The 23,227-nt window shown below is 39.6% G+C and overlaps 1 protein-coding gene across 1 annotated transcript in view; it reads left to right on the top strand.

The window, feature by feature from the left end:
- The first annotated feature begins 1,669 nt into the window (after positions 1 to 1,669).
- IQCM (IQ motif containing M) overlaps positions 1,670 to 23,227 on the top strand; it is a 118,515-nt gene continuing 96,957 nt past the window's right edge. The window contains exons 1-5 of the mRNA XM_077816150.1: positions 1,670 to 1,691; positions 8,209 to 8,312; positions 11,877 to 11,936; positions 13,521 to 13,597; positions 22,091 to 22,277. Of these exons, the coding sequence (XP_077672276.1) occupies positions 1,670 to 1,691; positions 8,209 to 8,312; positions 11,877 to 11,936; positions 13,521 to 13,597; positions 22,091 to 22,277 (450 nt within the window). The remainder of the gene's footprint in view (positions 1,692 to 8,208; positions 8,313 to 11,876; positions 11,937 to 13,520; positions 13,598 to 22,090; positions 22,278 to 23,227) is intronic.

Genomic DNA, 23,227 nt, shown 5'->3' with positions numbered 1-23,227 from the left:
CACAGTTCCTTTCCCTTAGCTTTTATAAGTTTGTATACTTTACTATAGGTGGAACCATGCCGTTTAGCCACAATTCCATAGCAGAGAGATTGGGTGAAATGCTGGGCCCATTGTAAACAATGGCAAAACTCCAATTGACTTCAATGGGGCCAGGATTTCACTCAGGATCCTAAATCATGCACTTCCTGCCAAAAAATGGTTTATAAGGCCATTTTGTGGGAGCTCAGTTTGTATGTAGCAGTCCAGATTGACCGCTCCGCCCCCTCTCCTGTGCTGTCAATTTTAATTATGCTAGCTAAACAACAGAGTGAGGCAAGTGACAGTGAAATTTGTTAGGCTAGTGAAGAGGCTTCAAGATTTCTTAAGTACTAAAACAACGCTGATGAATCCATGATGTAGGTAGGACACTTAACTTTCTCCTTAACATGGCGAAACTTTTAGATCAGCAAAGACAACCAAATTTCTAATTAATATCCTGGATCGCTTTGTTTTTTTAAGGCACTAAAATATGGTTTATATAAACAAATATATCTTCAGCACTGGGTAGCAGGGCTCAAGGATAAATCCAGATTGTTCAAAGCAGCTACCATTATTTCCTACTATCCTAACTGGATATTGAGGATTAGAGAGAGTTGTACAAAATGTGATTATACCATATCTCACTCTTCTTTATTCAAAGAAAAACTAAAGTGGAGACTGAATTGTTTACTGCTTGAATTATGTTTAGAAAAACTGCATTACATTAAGCAAGGATTAATCTATTTTAACTATAGAACGAGTCCATTCAGTTACAGTATATACTGACTGAATTGGGATATGGAAATATATTTCCTTTTTTATCACAATTCATTTAATCGGGGTTTGTGCTAAGTTGAGAACACTGTAATAGTAAGCTTGATGTATACAAAGGATGTTTTAAACATGTGTTGGCAAAAACACTTTGCATAAAATGTGCTACAATGCAAATAGCTTTTTAAAAACAAAACAAGGCTGTTTTATTTGCCTGTTAAGTTAGCTTTAGCAGTTCTTAGAAATGTCATTTATTAAATGTCACGCTAATTACTTGTAATATCAATCCTGAAAAGCAAACCTTTGTAAATGCATTTTCTGAGGCTTTGTTCTTCTCTGTTTGTAGTCTGTCTGGTACATTTCTACTAAGTAAACAAAATGAGGATTTCACTTGGACACTAAAGTAGTAGCTAAAAATTTAAGTCTGGTTGGTCTGTTTGAGGATGTTTCATAAATTCTTTAATTAAAAGAAATGCAGAATCTATTCCAATTCCAAACTAAGTGGCAATATTTTAGAATAGCCTTAAAGTGGATACACTCATTCAACTGTCAGTATCGCTCAACCTTGCTCTGCAGGGACCATCTCTGGGAGAGGGGATATATTCCACATACCCACTGAGTATGTGGGCGTGCTGCTGAGGCTGACAACAAAGGTACAATTAGTACTGATTGAGTGGCTGTATCTGTAATATGAACCATTTCACATTAAGTTGGCCATTAGGCACTGGAAACATATCACTAACAATAACGGCAATCTTAGAAACAGTACCTGAGCTGCTGTTCTTAAAAGGGGGAGGCTAAATAAGGGGGTCAGCTCGTGCCTTTATTTCTACCAGTGCTTTATGTATGTGGGCAGCTAAAACAGGCAGGGAAGATCGCGATGTGTCCTACTGAAAAATTAGGTACATAAATCAGTTAGGCATTGTAACGATGAATGCTGCAACACCTAAACATACCTTTAAAAATCTGGGCCTCGCTGATCTGCTCAAGGTCACACAGGAGATCTGTGGCAGAACCAGAATTTAACCCAAATCTCCTGAGCATGAGCCCAGTGCTTGAGACACAAGAGTCCTGTTCCTCCTTGAGATGAAACACATTTTTTAAAAAAGAAGAAAGCCACATCATATTAACATAGTGTGTTAAGATATCTTTTAAAACCAGTACATAATAGCAACTAGGATTTCTTATGACACCCTAAATGCTCTTGCACCTTATCTTAACAGAGAACTCTCAATGACATCATAGCCTTGTAAATTAGAGCAACTTATGTATTCTTCGCTGCACAGCATCTGAGTTTGGCACTGTTTGTAACAATATAACAGCCCCCTATCCCATGGGACATATTTGATTATTACTGAATCCCTTGGTCACCTGACAAATACAAGAATGTTGGTGTAAAACTTATTTAAGTGTTGGTGGCTTTTTTTTTAAATTATAAACCTAAAAATACAGACAGTGCAATCACATAGGCAGGTTCTCCTAATAAGCCTGATTCTTATTTACACTGGAGCCTATTTACACCATTTCTGGCAGTGTAAAAGGCCTTAAAGTGGGCATAATTACATTCATGCTCACGCTAAGGCCCCTTTACATGGCCAGAATGGTGCAAAGGGGATTCAGTGGAAATAACAATCTGATCCAGTGTTTTTACCTGTTTAGTTAGCTTCTGCAATTTTAAATTGATATAACAGATGAAATCTAACAGTTCAGATCAACCCTCCAACAGTTAATTATTCAAACAATTAGGATTTAAATTGACTACTAGGATCCTCCTCTTTTTTTTAATTACCCTGATAATCAAAGTATGAAGTGCTAATTCTATCTTTCAGCTATTAATTGTTTGTAAGTACCTGAAGATTAAAACTGAATGTCCAATTAAAAAAAAGGCATGAAACAGTTGAGAGTTTATAAAAAGATAACACAAGTTTTGAATTAAATGGTCATTAGGGATGAGAGTGCTGCTGAGAATCATGATTATAAAAATTACTTTTCCCCATCTTTTTATAGCTTCCACAGGATTTCAGCATCAACCTTGCTAGCTCTTAATTTCTTCTTTGTTTGGTTTTTAAGTAGAAGTCAATGGAACAACTCCTGACTGGCCTCACTGAAAGGTTGTTTATGGTAAAGGGCAAGATAAAGATATCTTCCTACCAAGGTGGAGAATGGGAAATGAAAGGGCCAGCTGTTTGTTTGTAAGAAGTGGCACAAAAGGTGGGAAGGGAGGGATAGGGAGGAATTCACAAGGGAGGAATTCACACTAATGCTACATTAGTGTGGCAGTGCCTAACTTTTAAGTGTCCTGCTGCTAAGTGAAATTCACAGCCTTGTGTTAGGTGACCAGGCTCCCCATAAATCCATGGGGAGCGTTAGGCACAGAAGAATGGCGTTCACAGAAGCCAGCATGCTGAGAGGTGTATCATGATCAGTAGCACTGGAGTCAGAGGACCCATATTCCCTGGAGTGACCTGTTATTGATGGGACCCCAGGATAACAGGGAACACTGGAGAATTAGGCTGGAAGCAACTCAGCTACATGGACACAGCTGTCCAAAGGACATAAAATTCCACTTGTTCAACTTAACTTGCATTCAGCTTCACTCATTGTGAATGAAACATGGTGACAGCATCTGAGCTGTGAGTTCTCTGAAGTGCAGCAGCTGGCAGCATGAGTCATGATAATCAGTGTGAAGCCCCTGAAGCCCTGAATTTTGCAGATCTAAACTTAACCCGGTGATGGACCCAGTGGAAGGAGATGTTTGAACTGTATGCAGACCTGGCCAGGCAGGAGGGATCAACATCAGGAAAGTAAAACTATTATTTTATCTATTTGGGGGACAAAGCAGAGAGGGCTGCTGTTCACCATTGCCTCAATCCTTATAGTAGCCATTGGAGCCGCGGGGAGGTATTGCTCCTCTAATCAGAATGCAACTGTGGAGCGACACAGATTATTCACAAGAGACCTTTCTGAAAGGGAAGAGATAACATTTATGTTACTGCCTTACACACACTGGCTGCTACATGCAATTTTGGGGACCTCGCAGAGTCCCGGATTCAGGACAGGGTAGTCTCCAGCACTTGGGATCACCATCTTGGGACCGGTTGCTCTAGGAAGTTGATGTTACATTATACAGATGCTTGGTATGCTGTGGAAGCCTCAAGAGAAAGGATGAAAGCCCTAGGAGGCACAATACCCCACAAAGTACATGCAGTGAGAAGGAGAGCAGGTGGCCAGGGTTCCATACCCACAGTGAGATGCATTTTTTGTGGGAGACAGCATGATTGGATAAAAGAGAACAGGCCCAACTAGGACATCATTGCAAGAATGCGGCGAGGTGAACCATTTAACAGTGTGTGCAAAAGCAGAGAAAGGTCCCAGGACGATTTGGTCAGACTTGTACAAGTGGAGGATAGCACATCAAATAACTGCAATGACATTGTGGCTTTCTCTTAGAGTCTGAGAGAGCATCAAGTTCAAGCTGTTGGGACAGGCAAGCAACAAGGGGCAATGCCAACCTCCATGCATACAACAATTTTAATAGGGAAATGTGCTGTGTGATTTCAGCTGGAGAGTGGGGCCTTCTGCAGTGTGATTCCTCAGGTTGAATTTGACGTGAACACAGATTGAGCAGGCGCACTCTAATTATGTACAATGAGAGAATAATGCAGGCCATAGGAAACTGACCTCATAACAACTTTCCTGAAAAACAACATATGGGACCAACTGAAGTTTTGTGCTGGTGGATGGTAAGCACCACAGACCCCTCTTAGGGAATACAGCAATACAAATCCTGGATCTGATCAGGGTTCAGCATTAGAATTTTATAGCTACAGTGCAAAAAGCAAAAGGGGAAGTCTCCTGGACAACAGAGGCAATTTTAGAGCATATGGGGATGTTTTCAAAGATGAGGGGTGCCTCAAAGGAAAACGGAAACTGGAAGTAGGCTCCACAAAGGAACCTGTGTTCTTACTATGTCGGAAATTACAGTGGCACTATGTAATCCAGTATGCAAGGAGCTGGAAAGCAGGGGTATCATAGCACCTATAGAAACCAGCACAGCCTGAGTAAGCGGCATGATGGTGGTAAAGAAGCCATCAGGCCAATTACACATTTGCATAGATCTAAACCCATTGAATTGTGCATTAAACCATTTCCAGTATCCAATGCCCAAAATTGATGATATCTTGCCAGAACTTTCCAAAGCCAGACTTGTCATGATCTATGATGTGAGGAACGGGTTTTAGCACACAAGCCTGGATCAAGAGTCCAGCATGCTGACAAACTTTGCAACACCATTTATTCACTACAGATGGCTGAGCATGCCAATGAGCATTAGTCCAATACCAGAGGTGTTCCAGAGAAGACTCTCCCAAGCTCTGGAAGGAGTGCTGGGATTCAGATAATTGTAGATGATATGCTTGTTACAGGTGAAAGGAGCAATGATACAGAAGCTCAATGGGACCATGAAAGAAAACAAGCTTTTCTACAGCAATGCAGGGACAGGAACATTGAACTCAATACAGAAAAAATGCAATTCAAACAGCATGAAGTGACATACATTGGACATTGGTTCACAGCAGAGAGACAGAAAGAAGATCCAAACAAGTTCAAGGCAGTCAGAAACTTGCCAGCTCCAATGGATGTGAAAGGGGCACATTGCTTCATAAGAATGATACATTTTCTGTCTTCACTTGGCTGCATTGGCGAAACCTATAGTCAGCTCAGAAGGCAGGATCTTGAGTGTGACTAGACAGGTCCCCAACTTCAAGTATTTGACAGGCTTAAACAAACAATAACAGATGCCCTCATCCTGAAGTACTACCAGCCAGGAGAGCCACTGACACTCCAGCATGATTAATTTGAGAAAGAATTGGTTTAGCTCTTTTGCAGGAGCAGCTGGTCACTTATGCCAGCAGAGCCATGTCAGAAACTGAACAGGGTTACACCCCAATAGAGAGAGAGCTTCTGGTTGTGGTTTTTGGAGTAGAGTGATTCTATCACTGCACTATTACTGGGTGACCATCGATGTAATCAGCCCACAAACCCCAAACTATGTAACCAGATGAGTCTGTGATAAACATGAGACTCCAAATTGGCTAAATGCTAGCATCCTCCACTGGAGGGGACAGGGGATGAGGGTTTGGGTGTCAATTATTTGTTTTAATGTTTATATTCAAATGTTTATCAAATAGGAAGGATGAATCCTGATAAATGGAACTGGAATCAGAAGGCCAGTGTTCCCTGGAAGGACTATTATTGATGGGACACCAGGGTAATGGGGAACACTGGTGAGTTAGGCTGGAAGCTTCTTAGCCACATGAACAGAGCAGTCGAATGGGCTTAATACATTTCCACTTGTTCAACTTAACCTGCATTCAGCATCTCTTTTGTGAATGAAACAAGTTGGGAATCACCTAAACTAGGAAGTAGGAAATGCTAAGGAGAGGGTCGTGGCTTATGCCCCACGTCTCAGAAGGACTTGGGCATCTAAGTCTGGCTCAGAAAGAGATGCCTGTCTTCACTTGCGATTCACAGCTGTGAAACCTCTCCTGGAATTGTGTGCCTAAGCCAGGTCAATCCTTGTTCAAGAAAAACTGAGGTGGTGGTAATGGTGCCCCCTCCCTAACCCCTACATAGTTTTTAGCCCAGTAGTTTTGGGAGTCACCTAGGTAGATTTGTGATGGACTTATGATCTAGAGTAAATGTATAGTAGTTTTCACTGAATTAAGCTTTAAGTTAACAGGGGCATCATTTCAGAAAAATATTGTTGTGGGCAAAGTTGTGTCAGCATCCCCGCTTACACCTTCCCGCTAAGGCTGCAGTTGCTCAGGGAGGTTTAGCAGGCTGGTCTAATTCCAGAGAGGGCAGAAAGGTGGTGTCCCAGTCCTGTCCTGGGAATAGGGATGGGCACTGTGCTGGGGCAGTGGGCTGAGTCTCACCAAAGGCCAGCCTCGAGCTGGGATTGGGGCCTACCTTGTTTCATGCTCAGCTCTGGCCCAGGTTTCATCTGCTACTTCCTGTCCAGCAAACGGGGGGAAGGGAAGATGCAGAAATGTGGTGATTAGGAGCCCCGGCCTGGCCTGCCCCAGAACTGCCCCCACGGACCTGGAGAAGACACCACAGTGCCAGTTGCCTAAGAGCGATTAAAATTTGGTAATACAAACCAAGGTCTGCAAGGACCACTGCCACCCCTGCCCCATAGCAAATGATGCCCCGGTTACGTAATCAAAACTCTGCTACTTTCAAAACTGTGGAGGCTCATAACATCTTAAAAAAAGACAGGTAAAACTGACAGGTAAAGGTTTGTTCAGAGCCAACATAGAGTAGTGGAAAAAATCATATTATATGTAAATCAACACAAGCTGATGCATAGCCTTTCTTTTGTTTTTAAGACAGAAAAGTATGTTTATAAAAATAATTACTTGTTAGGACATTTTAAATATAGTATACGATTATACTAGATTATGAACTAAATAGAGATCTGGCACAAGGCTCCCGGGGTATGTACACTGGAGCTGGCAGTGTGCCTCCCAGCCTGGGTAGACAAACACTGCTCAAGCTAGCATGCTAAAAATAGCACTGTGGACATTTGGCATGTGCGAGCCCCTAAGGTGGTCAGACAGATTTGTACTTGGGTAGCTAGTCCATGCAGCAGTGTCTGCACTGTTATTTTTAGCATGCTAGCTAGAGCCTAGCTCTTGCGAGTCTGTCTACCCAGGCTGGGAGGCACACTTCCTGCTGCAATATAGACATACCCTGTGTTGATCTAGACAGACACATAGATGTATCACAGAGCAAGCTGACATTCTATAATGGATTCCAGGCCCACCTCAGCCCCATTTCTGGTTTTTGCCCTGTATAGAGGCATTCTGGCTGGTAATTTCAGGACACCTGAGAACCATAAATCTTGCAGTAATGCATGCTTGGAAAAGGAAGCAGGAATATACGGGAGTTTCCTTTTCCTTGGTCTGATGGGATATTTGGAGAACTTCTTGTGGGCATCTCCCTGTAGAATACCTGGAGAGAAAGAGGCTATTGGGGGGATCTTTGTTGCTAGTTTGTGACAGAATGTTGAGCTAAGCCCGAGGAGAAGGCTTGCAGAAATGGAATTTTCTCTATAATTGTCTGAAAACTATTTGGGAGACTGGATTAAACCAGATCCCATGGGGAACAATGTTTGAGATTTTACTACTTTTGTTGTCATTCAACCAGATCCCAGGCAGGGTGAGAATTATCTGAAGTTTGCTGTGGAAGTAGTTCCCGCTTACAAGATTGATCCTGTAGTAAGTGGGTGCCATTCCCATAGATATCTTTGGGAGTTGCACCTACTAATATGAGGGCTGTATTTGGCCCAGTAGGATTAGTGGACACTTAATTTGGGTAAATAATGTATTATTCTAAACTGTGTTGATCTTTCTATAGGCAAAGCATACCAGGACTGGAGAGGGGAGGTATCACAGAAACCTTTAAATGCGCAAAAACAAGCGAAGCAAAAGAGGCCAATAATAAAAGAATCTGACAAGGAGGTATGTAAAACTGCTCTCAGCTGATAAATGAAGAATCACTTCTAATACAGTATTGCATGAGAAATATGTACACTTAATGGTGTTTTTCTTTTGAGGCTTCTCATTAGAAGGCTATACTAGTCATGTTTCTAATTTCACCAAAATCTTTCAAATGCTTCCATGTATCCAGGGAGACTAGGCTTAAACTTGACCAGTGTCGCATGTGTTAAAGGTCTTTCTACACTAGACATTTAAAGCATGTTAATTAGCATGTGTTAGCTAATACATGCTATCATCACATGTTTAAATCCCTTTTTCTAGACAATCCAAACTTTCTTTGAGAGAAGGAATTAGATCTATTTCCAGTTTGTTATTCACATCATTTGTTACCACAATCATTTTGTTTTGCCAAATTTATCTTACACTGTACTCTTCATCAATATGAGGCTTCCTCTACTGGGCTTAAAAAAAAAAATGCAGAAACTGATCCAGCCCTCTGAAATGAGGTGTAGCAATAGGACTGTAACAATTCAAGTCTCAGTGATTTTAAAAACAATGCTTAGACATTAAATACTGAAAAACATGCAGCACTCCAAAGGGTGATGTTTACTCCAGTCTGTACAGTTACAACTGATGCAAAGTCTGAAATGAAATGAAATCATTTAACAAAAGTTAAATATATTTTATTTCTTAGCAAAAATGGTTAGGAGGTACAGTGTGTTACAGGTTATTTATAGTATTTACAGTAGCAAGTATCTTTAACTTTCAGAGCTGAATATATTATTCTACTTCATAAAATCTTTGTTTTCTTACATATTTCAGCTTATCTGGGAATTCCTGTGAAGGTTGAAAGGCTTGCAGTACGAAAAGTGGGAGGGTTTCTTTTCTTTAAATGTTCCTTTTGTTCTTAAAAGGAGGGGCTCGATCTGTGAATAAAACAAAGTATGAAAGAAGGGCAGAGGTTTGATAGCTTAAGTTGATTTGGACAGGATTCTGGGTAGTCGCAGCTGGAACCCTAGCAACTCTGCAATTTCATGATGTTATCGTTAAATGTCTCTTTTAATGATGGTGACTCAAGTAAATGAAACTTTCAGGTGGATATAATCAATTGTTTTGTGTATCCTTTGGAAAATGCTTTGAATCCAGCCTTTGTGCCATAAGCACTCTCCCTCTTGTCTTGTTTTTTTGGTCAGAATTGTGAATTACCCTATGAGTCAGTTGATTCTCAAAGACAATAGTGAGAACCACAACTGGGGAGTGTATTTCATCTGGAGGTAGATAATATTGAATATAGGATTATTGCTAAATTAAATAGTCACAATACTTAAAATAAGACATGGACTGTAAAACAAAAGATAGAAGACAAAATATCCATGCAGATATGTGTCGTAGGCTATGTCTACACCACTAACCAGGGGGGTGATTCCCTTGCTCGTGTACACATATTCGTGCAAGCTCTTATCGAGCTACAAGCGAATATAAATAGTGTAGCCATGGTAGTGTGGGTAGCAGCAGCAAAGGCAAGGCTTAACCCTGCAGAGTACATACCCACTGGTTTCAGGCAGGTTTGTACACAGCACGGCTAAGCCACGCCATCACTGCAGGTACCAATGCTACTACAGCTGCATTATGTATACTGTTGCTAGTTTGATGAGAACTAGCATGAGTATGTGTACATGAGCCAGGAAATCACATCCCTAGCTTCTAATGTAGATGTCGGCGTAAAGTATCAATCTATACATACACATATGAAGGTATTTTGGGATCTCTTGCTCATGCCACTAGTCTTCATTTTTGTATTTTACAATTGGCCTCTCATAGGGAATATAATTGCCAGTAAATCTCCAGTATTGCCCTTTATCATATCAGAAACGGTGATTAAAAAAGCTTTCTTGGGAGACCCACAGAAGATGGCATTGACTCTAAACCCTACTCTACATTATAGAATTGACCCATTGTGGACAATGGTTGTGAGCAACAGGTGCTCCTGAGCTTGTGGTGAAGACAGTTTGATTATCTTGTATGGGACAAAACCATTTTCCTGTTACAGAACATGATTGAGATACTTTCTATAACGGTTCTGAAAATTGTTCTGTCCTTTCTACAGTGCAGTTAAGCAGTTTTCACAATTGGGTTGGGGAACCCATTGCTAACAACTGCTGTGAACACTGGGTTAATGTTCTATGTAGGCCTTAAACAGGCAAGTCTCAGGTGAGTAAGTTAGTGTTTAAGCAAGGTGTGTTTAACTTTTGGCATTTTCACTTGCATGGAATTTAGTTACAATAGGTAATCCAATTAAAAGGGAACAGTCCAAATTAACAGAGGAAAAACTGAAACACAAACTAAATCTAAACCAGGACCAAAAATAAAGCCATCTGAAAAGACAAGCTTTTGGTCGTGAACACGTTTCACATAGAAATAAAACCAGCTTGTAGAATATTTTTACAGTTCTAATTGCTTTCATTTTATGACAGAAAATGCACCAGACATAGAATACAAATTGTGAGAAAACAATGAGCAGCCCCAGGAAGTGCCTGTAGCCTCACTTACGTCTACACACACGGGGTAGGGTTGTTGTTTGTTTAGAACGGCTTTAATGTACTCTTTGGAAAATTAAGAAACAAAAAAGTTAAATGGGTTCATTAAACTTTTAAATATATTTGACAACATTTTTCACTAAAAGGCATATGGGAAAGTGGATAATGGATTGTATAGGCGAACTGTAGCATTACTAGAGTGCCATTATTTTGGATTGAGTTGTTTTCATTGAGACCGTATAGGATGTAGTTAGGGTTTGCTCACAATTCTTATTTCAGTAGGGTTATTTCCATGACCTTCAACAGGAGGAAGAGCGTTCTTTAAAACGAATACACTTTTAGTTATGAGCAAGCACTTGCACTCTTGCGCTGTGGTTCAAGGCTGGCAAACAATAGTACTGTCTAAACAAGGTGGCTCCATAGTTTTGAATTTCCCTATACAAACTGGCTTATTCTGTGATACAAATGTGATATTCTGAACTGAACAAAGCCTGAGATAGCTCACGTGAAAAAATGTAGCAGGTGAGAGCACAGCGTCAGCTATCCAATAGTTAGTGTTGACTTTCAGCTTTTATTCTAACCCACTCACCTTTTTTCAGTCTCTCAAGACTTTCTCAGTCAAATTCCTGAAATGTTGTTGGTCTTAAAAAAAAAAAAAAAAAAAAAAAAATCCCCCCAAATCTCCGTATTTCACACAATTTGGAGCTGTTTAAAGTGACATTTTGAAACCTTTTCATTCCATTTTAGATTAATTTAAAGCTAAAGCTGTTGTTTTTGAGGTACAATAAAAGGACTGAAATTCTTGCTCTGGATAAAGAACCTTAAACTCTTACTGAATAACCCCTTATGCTTAGTCTACAAGGGAAAATTGGCATACGTACAGTGGAATAAGTTATTACAGAATAGCTTCTTGTGTGGACACTCTATTTTGGAATAAAAGTGGCTTTAGTCTGGAATAATTACTCTGCTCACAAATCATCACTGCCTGTGAGACAAAGCTGAGACTTATAACACTTAGTAAGCTTTTCTCTGAATTCCTGCCATGCAGATGGCAGAGTGGGTTGGGGAGCAACAGGACTGGGAAGCAGTAGAGGAGTTGATTGTGCTGGTGAGGAAGATAACAGGTGGCTTATAAAATGGAGGAAGGTCTTTATTGTAGGGTGTTCCTGTTTCAGACAGAAGGCTTTGAATTTAGCAGGGGTCAAGCCAAGAAGAAAGATTGCAAGACTTGCTGAACCTCATGACTGGATCTTTAAAGGTAAAATGAGAAGTGGAGGAAAGGAGCTGTGATTGTTGGATAATCATAAGGTTGAAGGACCTTCGGAAGGCTGTAGAGAGGAACTGGCCTTGAAGAGTGGTGGCAGACGGTGATGGGAGAACACTATTATTGGAGGGCTGTGGAGGGGAAACTCAGTATAAGATATCTAGGTGAGACAATTTCTTCTCTAAACAGCACAGTGCATATTGCTATAACAGCCAGTTAAATTCATCTTGTAACTGAGAGACAGAATGAACGAACTGGCAAGTGGATCATCATAGTGTGATGTAGGTACAGTTCTTTCTGAGTCAAACACATGCTTTGCTGCACTGTGAAGGTATTGGGAAGATAAAGCTGGCTTTTAAATCTCTTGCTGTGAGAGTGTAGCAAAGAGTACCATTGTGCAAACTTTTAACAACAAAACTTTATGATGTGCTCCTCACCCCTGCCCCTTTTACATTCTAAGGGGTGACTCTGACATACAAATCGAGGGAAAGTAGCATACTTCAGGATACTCAGTAAAAAAAGTACTTAAGGGATCAATTCATTCTGAAAGTACAAAATATTTGAGATGATATTACTAAGTCCCAAGGGTGTTACTGTTTTATTAGCAGTCCTGTTCATCAAAATGTTATAATTTATGTTAATGTTTAGTTTTGAAATGAATAGTTAGCAAAATGGCAGTTATTTATGTTTAGAAAAGTATTTTTCAGGGAAAAAACAAATCTCTCCTCTACATATCTTCTACAAATGTGATAGCTCACCTTTGCTCTCTCGACACTTAGTTGTGAACTAGTCTGGTCCTGACAAAGGAGAATCCCCCTCTCTCTCTGTCTCTCTAACATACCAATCTCCACTCCCAAAGATTCAGAGTGTGCTCACCTATATGTGGAGAGCCCAGTGTGACAGATATTGCAACTGCATGCAGTATCTTTGGTGGACCATATTATATGAAAGCCTTTCACAAGTAACTTATCCCATTAAAGAAGATGAAAATAACCATGGTGCAACACTAGAGCTGGATCTTAAAGAAAATATAGAGCCTGATGTCATCCTGTAATATATAACTAACTGGTTTAAAAAGAAAAATGTGGTAGTCAATCCCTATCCTTTTTTTGTCTTGTCTTAATTTAAGTATTTGTAGAATTTTATTCAAATGAATTTTCCCTCTGTTCCACTGTTTTGTGGAGGCAAGAAAGAAAAGACTTTTCTGAATCTGCAATCTAGAAACAAGGCAGACTGTTGATTGGCTCATTACTACCATTCACTGCTATGGTTAGACTAGGTTTATCTATTTTAGCAGCATAGGTTCTTTCAACAAAGTCCTGTGTAAATTAAACGTTTTAATATTTATATTTTTTTAAAATATTTGGCAGTATGAATTGTCATGGATTTCTCCTGTAGAGTTCACTAGTTTTATCTCTGTCTTTCTAGATAACAACAGATTTACAAGATGACAAATTAAAGAAAGCTGTAACTATTGCTCCTGAATCAAAAAGGAAGATTAGCAGGTGCTTCTTTTGTACAAATCTTTCTGGAAAGTCATAGCCAATTGTTGTTTTTGTATTGTTTTTCTGGTTATTTTGTAAAGGTGAGATGGAAGAGAGAGCTTTTATTTGCCTTAATTAGAGGTTAAATGATTTCCAGAAAAGAAGCAAACATCCTAGATTTTGAATATTATGATGTAAAACTCCACAGTTGTGGTCCAACAGCATAATCCTTTCAGTTGCTCAGCATCCTCAACTCCCACTAGCACCAGTGGGCACTGAGAGCATGAAACTAATTGTAGGATTAGCCCTGGGGGTTCAATCCATTGAATTGCTTTGTCTTCTAGCTTGAAGTTGGAACTGTTCTTGAGCCAACTTTAGCAGCTGGTCTTAAAGTAGCACTTTGTTTCCCTAGAGTATTATAAGTTGGGCTTTACCAAATTCATGGCCATGAAAAACGTGTCTGGGATGGTAAAATCTGGTCTCCCCCTATGAAATCTGGTCTTTTATGTGCTTTTACGCTATACTGTACAGATATCACAGAGGAGACGAGAATTTCTCAAACTGGGGGTCCTGACCCAAAAGGAACTTGAGGGGGGGCGGGTCGCAAGATTATTTTATGGGGGTCACAGTATTGCTACCCTTACTTCTGCACTGCCTTCAGAGCTGGGTGGCCAGAGAGTGGCAGCTGCTGACTGAGGGTCTAGCTCTGCAGGCAGCAGCACAGCAGTAAGGGTGGCAATACCATACCATGCCATCCTTACTTCTGCACTGCTGCTGGCAGCGGCTCTGCCTTCAGAGCTGGGCTCCTGGCCAGCAGCCCCCGATCTCCAGCTGCCCAGCTCTGAAGGCAGCGCCATCGCCAACAGCAATGTAGAAGTAAGGGTAGCAGTACTGCAATCCACCCTACAAGAACCTGGTGACTGCCCCACAACTCCTTTTTTGGGTCAGGACCCCTACAATTACAACACCTTGAAATATCAGATTTAAATAACTGAAGTTGTGAAAATTACAATTTTAAAAATCCTCTGACCATGAAATTGACCATAATGAACCATGAATTTGGTATGGGCCTAATTATAAGTTACAATCTGTGAACATTCAAACAGTGAACAATTTGAGATGGATTTTTGTGTTTAAATATTGTTTTTCATATCCATATTTTGTCAGTTTGAATTATAATAACCTGGTAATCAAAATTCCTCTCATCCATACAGTGTGTGTGTGTGTGCTTTTATTTATGCAATAACTTAGAAGTCATCAAGGGGTCCTGATTCATTACTGCATCCATATTCAGTAAAGCACTTAAGCACTTGCTTAATTTTAACTTCAAAGCATTTAAGCATGTTTTAAAATCCCATTGATTTAAAGTTAAATCAAGTTAAAATTGAGCATGTGCTTAAGTGATTAGATGAATAGGCCTGGCTACTGAATCTAGAGCCCTGATGATTGCCTTGAAGAGGTGAACTCAGCTTGTCATTAACTTGAAATGCCTGACTGCTATATTTGCTATCTATAATTGCTGCTGCTATAAACAGGGGAAATATACTGGGAAAATAATTTCCAGTTTTGTGTTGAAATTTTAAAAGCTAAGCTGCATATTGCCAAAGAGAAGGGGCTCTATATGCAGTAGGAGTGTTTTTCATATTTAGAGAGAACACCCAGTACCAGTAGGAAATCGGCGCTTCATTCTCTATTCCAATAGGTTCAGAAGTTCAATACGATTCAATTCCTTTTTGTAACATGAGACCTTTCATATAACGTATCTAAAAGTTTAAAATTCTAAATTAAAATGAGAACACAACTGGCAAGAACTCAGAGAGAAAATGAGTAAATAATATCTAGGGAGTAAGACTAAATAATATGATATATTATACTCCACGGTTACTATCTAACCATTTTATTCTCTACAGTGTGAAGTGTTTTCTTTATATAAACATTCTTTCTTAGAGTCCTTTTGAACTTTTGTTGCTCCAGCTTCTATACTCTCCTTCAGCACAATATATACGAATAGTTCGTTGCATTCTTAAAATCTCAGATAGTGTCCTATTGCAGTTCATGAATAAATCACTTATTCTCTATTGAAGTCTTTCAACAGTATGCTGTTAATCCTTTGTAGATTAATATGATTTCAGTGGTAATCCTTTCATTTATTGTACTTCTAAGATGTATAATCATTAGAGAAAGTGCCTGACAGATTTTCCAGGAAAGTTCATGTTGGTAGCACTCTATATTATTCATTTAAAAATTAAATTTGCAGATGAAGTAAATAGATCCAGGGTTAGTTACTCATCTTTCCCCCTTGGTGTCACAGTTTAAATCTAAATCAAACCAAGAAAAATTATTTCATGAGCCAGAGACACAACCAGTATAGAATATTTTTAGGGTTGTCAAATGATATTAAAAAAATTAATCACGAGCTTAAAAAATAGTTGCAATTAATTGCAATTTTAATTGCGCTGTTAAACCACAATAGAATGCCATTTATTTAAATATTTTGGATGTTACTTACTTCTGCGCCGCTGCTGCAGCTCATGGTACCTGGCACTCAGCTTGCAGCTCAAGGAGGGCTCCGTGCTGTCTCATGGGGATTGCATCTTGCCGGAGCCTACTGCCATCTTGCAGACCTCTGGCCACCTCTGGGGCCCCAGGGGCCCCATTTTAGATTTTGGTTTGGTGTGAGAGCGTGTGTGTGTAGGGGAGAAGGGGAGCGTTGTCTCTTTAAGCAGAGCACTTAGGAGCTTGGATGCATTTTCAGCCAGCAGCAGTTGCAGGCAGCAGCACTCATTCCTGAGTGGGCATCAGCAACCAGGTACATGGGTGGATGGAGGGGAACAACCCAACATCAGCCCCCACCCCCTCTCTGCTCAGGAGGCAGGCTCCCAGTCCAGAGCAGCTTAGCTGGGGGGGTGGGGTGGGGGTGGAGGAGGCAGGAGCAGCAGTGGAGCAGGGTGGCAGGAGGACGGGCACCCCTGCCCTGAGGCATGCAGCGGCACCCCCCTGAGCACAGCAGTCTGGGTTGTGGTCCCCCTCACGCACCTATAAGGCCAGCCATGTCTCCCTTTCTCTCTGGCCACAGCCAGAGGTGTGCGATTAATGCTAATTTAAAAAAAAAGTTAATTTGTTTTTATTTAATTGCATCCATTAACTGTGATTAATTGACAGCCCTAAATATTTTATTTGAATGCTTTTTATATATCTCCAAAGAACTCTTTATCTGTGACAACTGAAAGCTTGAGTCATATCTTTCCATCAGCTTTGGCTGCAATGTATGGAACTGTATATATGAGAAAATGGCAGGATATGATGTAATAGGTGAGATTCACCAAACGAAGAGGTCCAACAAAGGGCCTGTGCATCCCTTAAATCTCACACATAATTGATATTTAAATGGGATGTAGATCTTGTTCTGGTCCTCTGCACAGGGATATATTGTCTAGTTTGTTTGAGAAAAGCTTAGGCTGAAATATTCCTCGTCCAGATGGAATGGAGGACTGAGATTATATGGTAGAACTATAGGGAAGTTCCTTGTGACTAGGGATTTGGGTTGATGGAGATTTTTTGTTGTTGATTTATCCCCTCTCATCCCCCCCCCTTCTCCATACCAGTATACCCCACTACATTCCCACATTCTTTCTCTGAGGTTTCTCATGGCTCAAGGACACTGCAAAGAGTGTCTGAAATAGTTGGGGATCATCTGATGGACAATTCTATAGACTTGCAAAATGCAAACTCTTTAGGACATCTCTTGGCACTTACATCACGGCTATATTTAAATCTTGCTAATTCTTTTTTCATAACATCTTTAAGATACAGCCTTTCCTATGCAACCACACAGCTCAAATTCTCATCTAGCTCTAATCATCTTGCATCTTGATTTCTGCAACATTCTTTTCTCTGGGCTTGACAAATGCAATCTTGTCCATCTCATATCGATTTAGAATGCTGCTGCAAAGTCCATTATCCTAGCCCATTACTTTGTCATCCCTTTTTTGCATCCCTTCACTGGCTCCCCCTTCTTTATTTTATCAAACATAAACTACTTGTCTTCACTTCCAAGGACTTTCGCAGCCTTTTCCCCCTTTATCTATCATCTCTCATTCACTATTGAAATATCTACTCCCATTTGATTGGCTCTTTATGCCACCCTCCATCACGCACTTTTTACATTTTCCAACTTTTTAGTTTCTGCTATGCTACCCCTCACTCTTGGGTGCAGCTCCACATAAACATCTGCAAAGCCACCTCATTAAACTCCTTCAAAACCCTATTTAAAATTCTCCTTTGGTGTGATGCCTATAATAAAATTTAACAGGTCACTACTGTATCAAGACCATTGCCTGTCATACTGACCAATATTGTCTCATTGTTTCCATGTACTTCCCTTTCTATCTGTTTGTATCCATGTGTCTCTTGTCTTATACTCAGATAGTAAGCAATTTGGGGAAGGGACCATCTTTTGTTCTGTGTCTGTACAGCACCTAGCGCAGTGAGGTTCTGCTCCACGACTATGGCACATAGGGCTATGATAATACAAATAATAAATAATAATTTAGGACAGGAACTATAATTTACCCTGGGCTACATTGTAAGTTTACAACTTGTCCTGAGAAGCTGTCTCATACCAAGAGCAAACCACAGAACCAATTGTCACTCAGAACCACAATTCCTTCTTGAGTTCCTCCATTGCTCTGTAGAAAAAATAGGTTAAGATGGACCCCCTGACCAGAGGGAAGAAGAACCAGTGTCCTCCCACTCTCCACCACTCTTCATGCTTGTCCGCTTGCTATCCTCACTATAGGTAGATTTGCAATGCAATCCAAGCAGGGATGTAAGAGAGAAAGTGGGTCTTAGTCCCTCTCTCTTCCCTGCATGGCCAAGTAAGGGATGGGACCATCTAGTCCTAGATGTTTCCATAGTGCCTATAACAGTGGGAATCTGGTGGAGGAATCTAGGTGCTATAACAATACAGATATTAAATAATAATTAATGTTGACTTTTCTTCATCTGCATGGAGTCCTGGAACGATTTTCAGATATTACATGTAGATGTGGAACTAGGCACACTGACAAGGCCGGCATGCTCTCAGCTCCAGTGGCAGCTCCAGGGCCTTGATAAAACTCTGTTGTAGTGGTGTTGATGCAGAATGCCAGTCCTGGAAATTACTTGGTGAATTTATAACATGAAATATTAAAATAGTAAAAATATTTCTTGGAGACTAAACTGAAACCACAAACTTGTATCAGAGTAGCAGCCATGTTAGTCTGTATCCGCAAAAAGAAAAGGAGGACTTGTGGCACCTTAGAGACTAACCAATTTCTTTGAGCATAAGCTTTCGTGAGCTACAGCTCACTTCATCGGATGCATCCGATGAAGTGAGCTGTAGCTCACGAAAGCTTATGTTCAAATAAATTGGTTAGTCTCTAAGGTGCCACAAGTCCTCCTTTTCTTTTCACAAACTTGTATATCACTAGCTACCCAGATATGAGTATCAGGGAACCGCAGGTCAATATATGTGAAGCAGAAACCTCTTGACTTGGGTTGATAGCAGATCAACCAAATCAAAATAAATTGCAACTCTATTATAAATTACGTTTGAACAAAGTAGGTAGGCTGGTCCTGTCAAAGGAGGGTGGATATTTGCCTATACATACTGTAGGTTTGTAGATGATACGGTGGCCTAAGGCAGTATCAGGCATCAAAACTTTTCTGCAAAATCAGGTCCTGAACTTGGCAACCCTGTTAGTTTTTTGTCACATATTTGCAGCTTGAAAACTATTTGGCCTTTACAACAGTGAAAATAAGTATCCCTTAATCATTTCCAACCTATTAACAGATGGGCCAACAGCTTTTATACATGGGGCATGCAAAATACTTCAATATCAGCCAAAACTAATTAGTAGCAATATCTGAACCAAAATTTATAACTGGTGTAATATGTATTAATGCTGATAAGATTATAGTTTAATAGCAGTTTCCTTTCAAACATCATACCTAATTTTTTTTTATCTGGTGTATTCTAAACTTGAAATAGTAAAAATCACTCTTAATTTATTCTTCTTCTCTGTTAAGAACAGAGAACATATTTTCTTATAAAAAAAGAAAAGTATTAGAGGTGGTATAAATAATAGAAATCACATAATCCAGGAATTAACATAAATATCAAACTTTCATATTAAGCAATGACACATATAAGAAAGAACAGTGTAACATGAAAATAGCATTTTGTTATTTTATTGTCATTAAGGCCAATACAAAATACTGGTATAATCATAATAGGTTGCCTGTCTTCCAGTGCCAATTCACAATATTGTACTTTTGTACAGAGTTATAAATAGGCACATGTAAATGGCATATTATTAAATTAAAAGATTATTTAAAAAAATCAGAAAACATGTGATTCAATTTTCTAATCCCCATTATGAGCCCATGTAAACCTCAAAACTTTAGATAGTGAAAGTTATGCAATATATTGCCCTTAGATCTGCACTGCAGTTCGCTCACATTTGGCTTTACATAGAAGTTTAAGGAGCTGACAGCTGCCCCTGCAGCTACTGAGGATTTGCTTGTATATTCCCATCTTCTAAATAGGGCTGATCTCCAGGTCCTCATATCTTCCATATTTGTGTTGTAAAAGCCCCCAAAAGGATATGAGTTGACCCAGAGTGAATGTTGACCAAGTGTGAGTGGAATGAACACAATTATAAATGATTTCCCCAGACAACAGTATTAAGTTGGAGTTCAGGTTAACTTTTATGAGAAAAAGAACCCTTACAAATCTTACTTTGGGGGAAAGAAACCCAGAAAGTTAGAAAATCTAAAATGTAACCTTAATGTTTGTAAGTCTGAAAGTAGAGGTGAGAGAACCCAGGCAATCTTAACTCCATCTCAAGTGACGCCACAGTATGAATCATCCTCATGATGTAGATAAGGGTCTATGATAAACATTTCTGACATTTTTCAAAGTTTTGAAAGGATGAACAAGAAAAAAACAGTACATTCTGCTTGTCAGTTCCCCTTTACCTGTAGCATAGTGCATAGGTGAGGCTCTTTCTGTCTAGCCTGTTTGAGAGAATGATGCACTCTGGGCTTTGTGGCCAGTGGATCAAACCATCTTAGGGCTATTGGCAGCTGGTGGTGAAAAGTATGACAAGAGGCCACCCTTAGCCTCTGCTCCATCTGATGTCGCAGTGCAGACCAGAACTGCCTGCAAAATGGGCAACACTGTCTAGGAAAGGGTTGGAGCCAGGATGTCATGGGAATGAATGGATTCAATATATTTCTTAAGAAGCTTTTTATGTTACAATTGCTGTGGAACCTCAATGGCAAATTAAAGCTGCCATCCCCTAGAAAAAACCTGTGTGGAGGACAGCGATGTAAACGCTACTTGCCCTTTATTTGAGTAAACTGCCCCTGCTGGTGCATGAGTGAATCCGGGCCAGTATTGATCAGTGTCTTGTGAAAAATCTTGTATAAGAGCTAGGTATTATTATTTATTATTTTATTATTTGTAGAATGGAAGTGGTCAGAATGTGTATCTGATTGTATGTGAGTGGTGGAGTCACAGATCCACTTTGGAAAGGTGAATACAATAAATCAAAAGTGTTTCTAACAGAGAGAGAGAGAATGGCTGATTGGGTTTTGCGGCATATGGTAGAATGGTAGATAAGGGTAGGTTGTGTTTGTGGATTATACGTAGAGGGTATAATGTGAAAATGCTGTAATGACTTGAATATAGGGAGAAGGTCTGATGGGCAGGACAAGACACATTTCAGCTTCATAGGGCTAAACCCTCTCCAAAACAAACATACCCCCAAAACAAACCACACACACAGAGGAAACATTCAAATGGGAGAAGCTCAGTTTTTCAAACTTTCATATCTTACTAACATTTTGTTCAATTAATACCAAATTAAAAAAAAAACATTCTCCTGTGACAAAGGTACTCAATTATATTTCTGGTGGAGTAGTTTAGTCTTGGCACAGTCTAGGTGTGGGAAATAGAATCACAGTTCGCTTTATAATACAAAGCTAGTTATGACTTTAACTATGAAATGATTATTTCCACTCATGATTATACCTTCAGAAAAAGGAAGATTTACAATGTTTATTTTCATCTTACTCAGATCCTTGATTGAAAAGGAGACATTCTTGCATTGAATCTAGTACTCTTTTTCATTTACTATGTTTTGTAATCAAATACAAAAACTTGAAAACTGAAAAATATGTTCTTTTTGACATGTAACATTTTTTAAAAAATCCTTTAATATTTGCAGCCTAGTAGGGAATGTGCTGATCTACATGTCTGTAAAACACAACAAATTTTGGATGCTAATTTAGTAATAGTGGATGGTAAATGGCTAAATACTTATTTTAAAGCCTTGAATGCATTCTACAATTATTTTAGATTCAAATTATATCAATTCCTTTGCTAGAATTTTGATTTTATAGTTTGTGTTGCATGCTCTACACTATTGAAAAATAAATTAAAAAAATCTTTTATGTTTTAATTTCTAGTGGAAAATGTATTGTCATTAAAACTCAGGAAAAGGTCAAAAGAATTGGACCACACTTAGAAGTCTTTGAGGCTTTTCATGCCAGAAAGGACCCTAGCTGCAGAAAAGTAATTAGAGCATCCATTTATATTCAGAAATATGTCAGAGGATGGCTTGAACGTACCAGATTCAACAGAATAAAGACCAAGGTAATGTGTCAGATGTTAATTTCACATACTGTAATTCATTGTGTCTGGGTAGTGTTAAAATTCTTGGAAAGTAGCTATGACAGTGCCCCCCCATAAGGCTTTATGGAGATATGCTTATGAATGTATAGATGACATAACTAGAATATGTTTTATGATACACATGCCATGTAACATATCTCTGTAGAGGTTACGATCTCCTGAATCTATTAATCCTATTTGTATGTGTGTGTCGTTTTTGTATTCGAAGTTATGAATATTGGCTGTGTACTGGCTTGATTTTTAAGTAACCTTTGTAAAGCATTTGGTCAGCTTATTGAGAAAGGAATGTGCAAATCAAGAAGCACTTAAAGTACAATGGATCTTGGAATGCTCCAATCCACATAAGAAGTCTACTTGAGGACATTCAAGGTAGCATGTGACCCATGGCTGCTACCTGGTAAGAAACTGTGAGTCGTGCATGGACATGTGACTTGTCCAGGTGAATCCAGAACTCCATCTTGGAGCTGGACTTTGCATAGGAGAGAGGAGGGGGTCTTCACCCTCAGAGAAAGTCTATTTAAGCCCGGAGGATAACCCCTCCATTTTGTCTTCAGCTGGCTAAAGAGAGAGCCTCTCCACCCCCAAGAAAGAAACTGGAACAAAGGACAGTAACTACAGGGGGTGTGAGAGATTGCTGGACCCAGACTAGAAGGAGATTAGTTTGTAAAAGGAAGCTTACTGGAACTGGTGCGGTTTTGTCTGTATTCAGTTTTATTAGACATAGACTTGCGGGTTTTATTTTATTTTGCTTGGTAATTCACTTTGTTCTGTCTGTTATTACTTGGAACCACTTAAATCCTACTTTCTGTATTTAATAAAATCACTTTTTACTTACTTATTAATTAACCCAGAGTATGTATTAATACTTGCGGGGAGGGGGGGGAGAGAAACAGCTGCGCATATCTCTCTAT

This window comes from Eretmochelys imbricata, chromosome 4 (assembly GCF_965152235.1).
Source record: "Eretmochelys imbricata isolate rEreImb1 chromosome 4, rEreImb1.hap1, whole genome shotgun sequence".
NCBI classification, from domain to species: domain Eukaryota; kingdom Metazoa; phylum Chordata; order Testudines; family Cheloniidae; genus Eretmochelys; species Eretmochelys imbricata.
The sequence above is the reverse complement of the archived record's forward strand: the minus strand, read 5'-3'. Positions and strand labels throughout refer to the sequence as shown.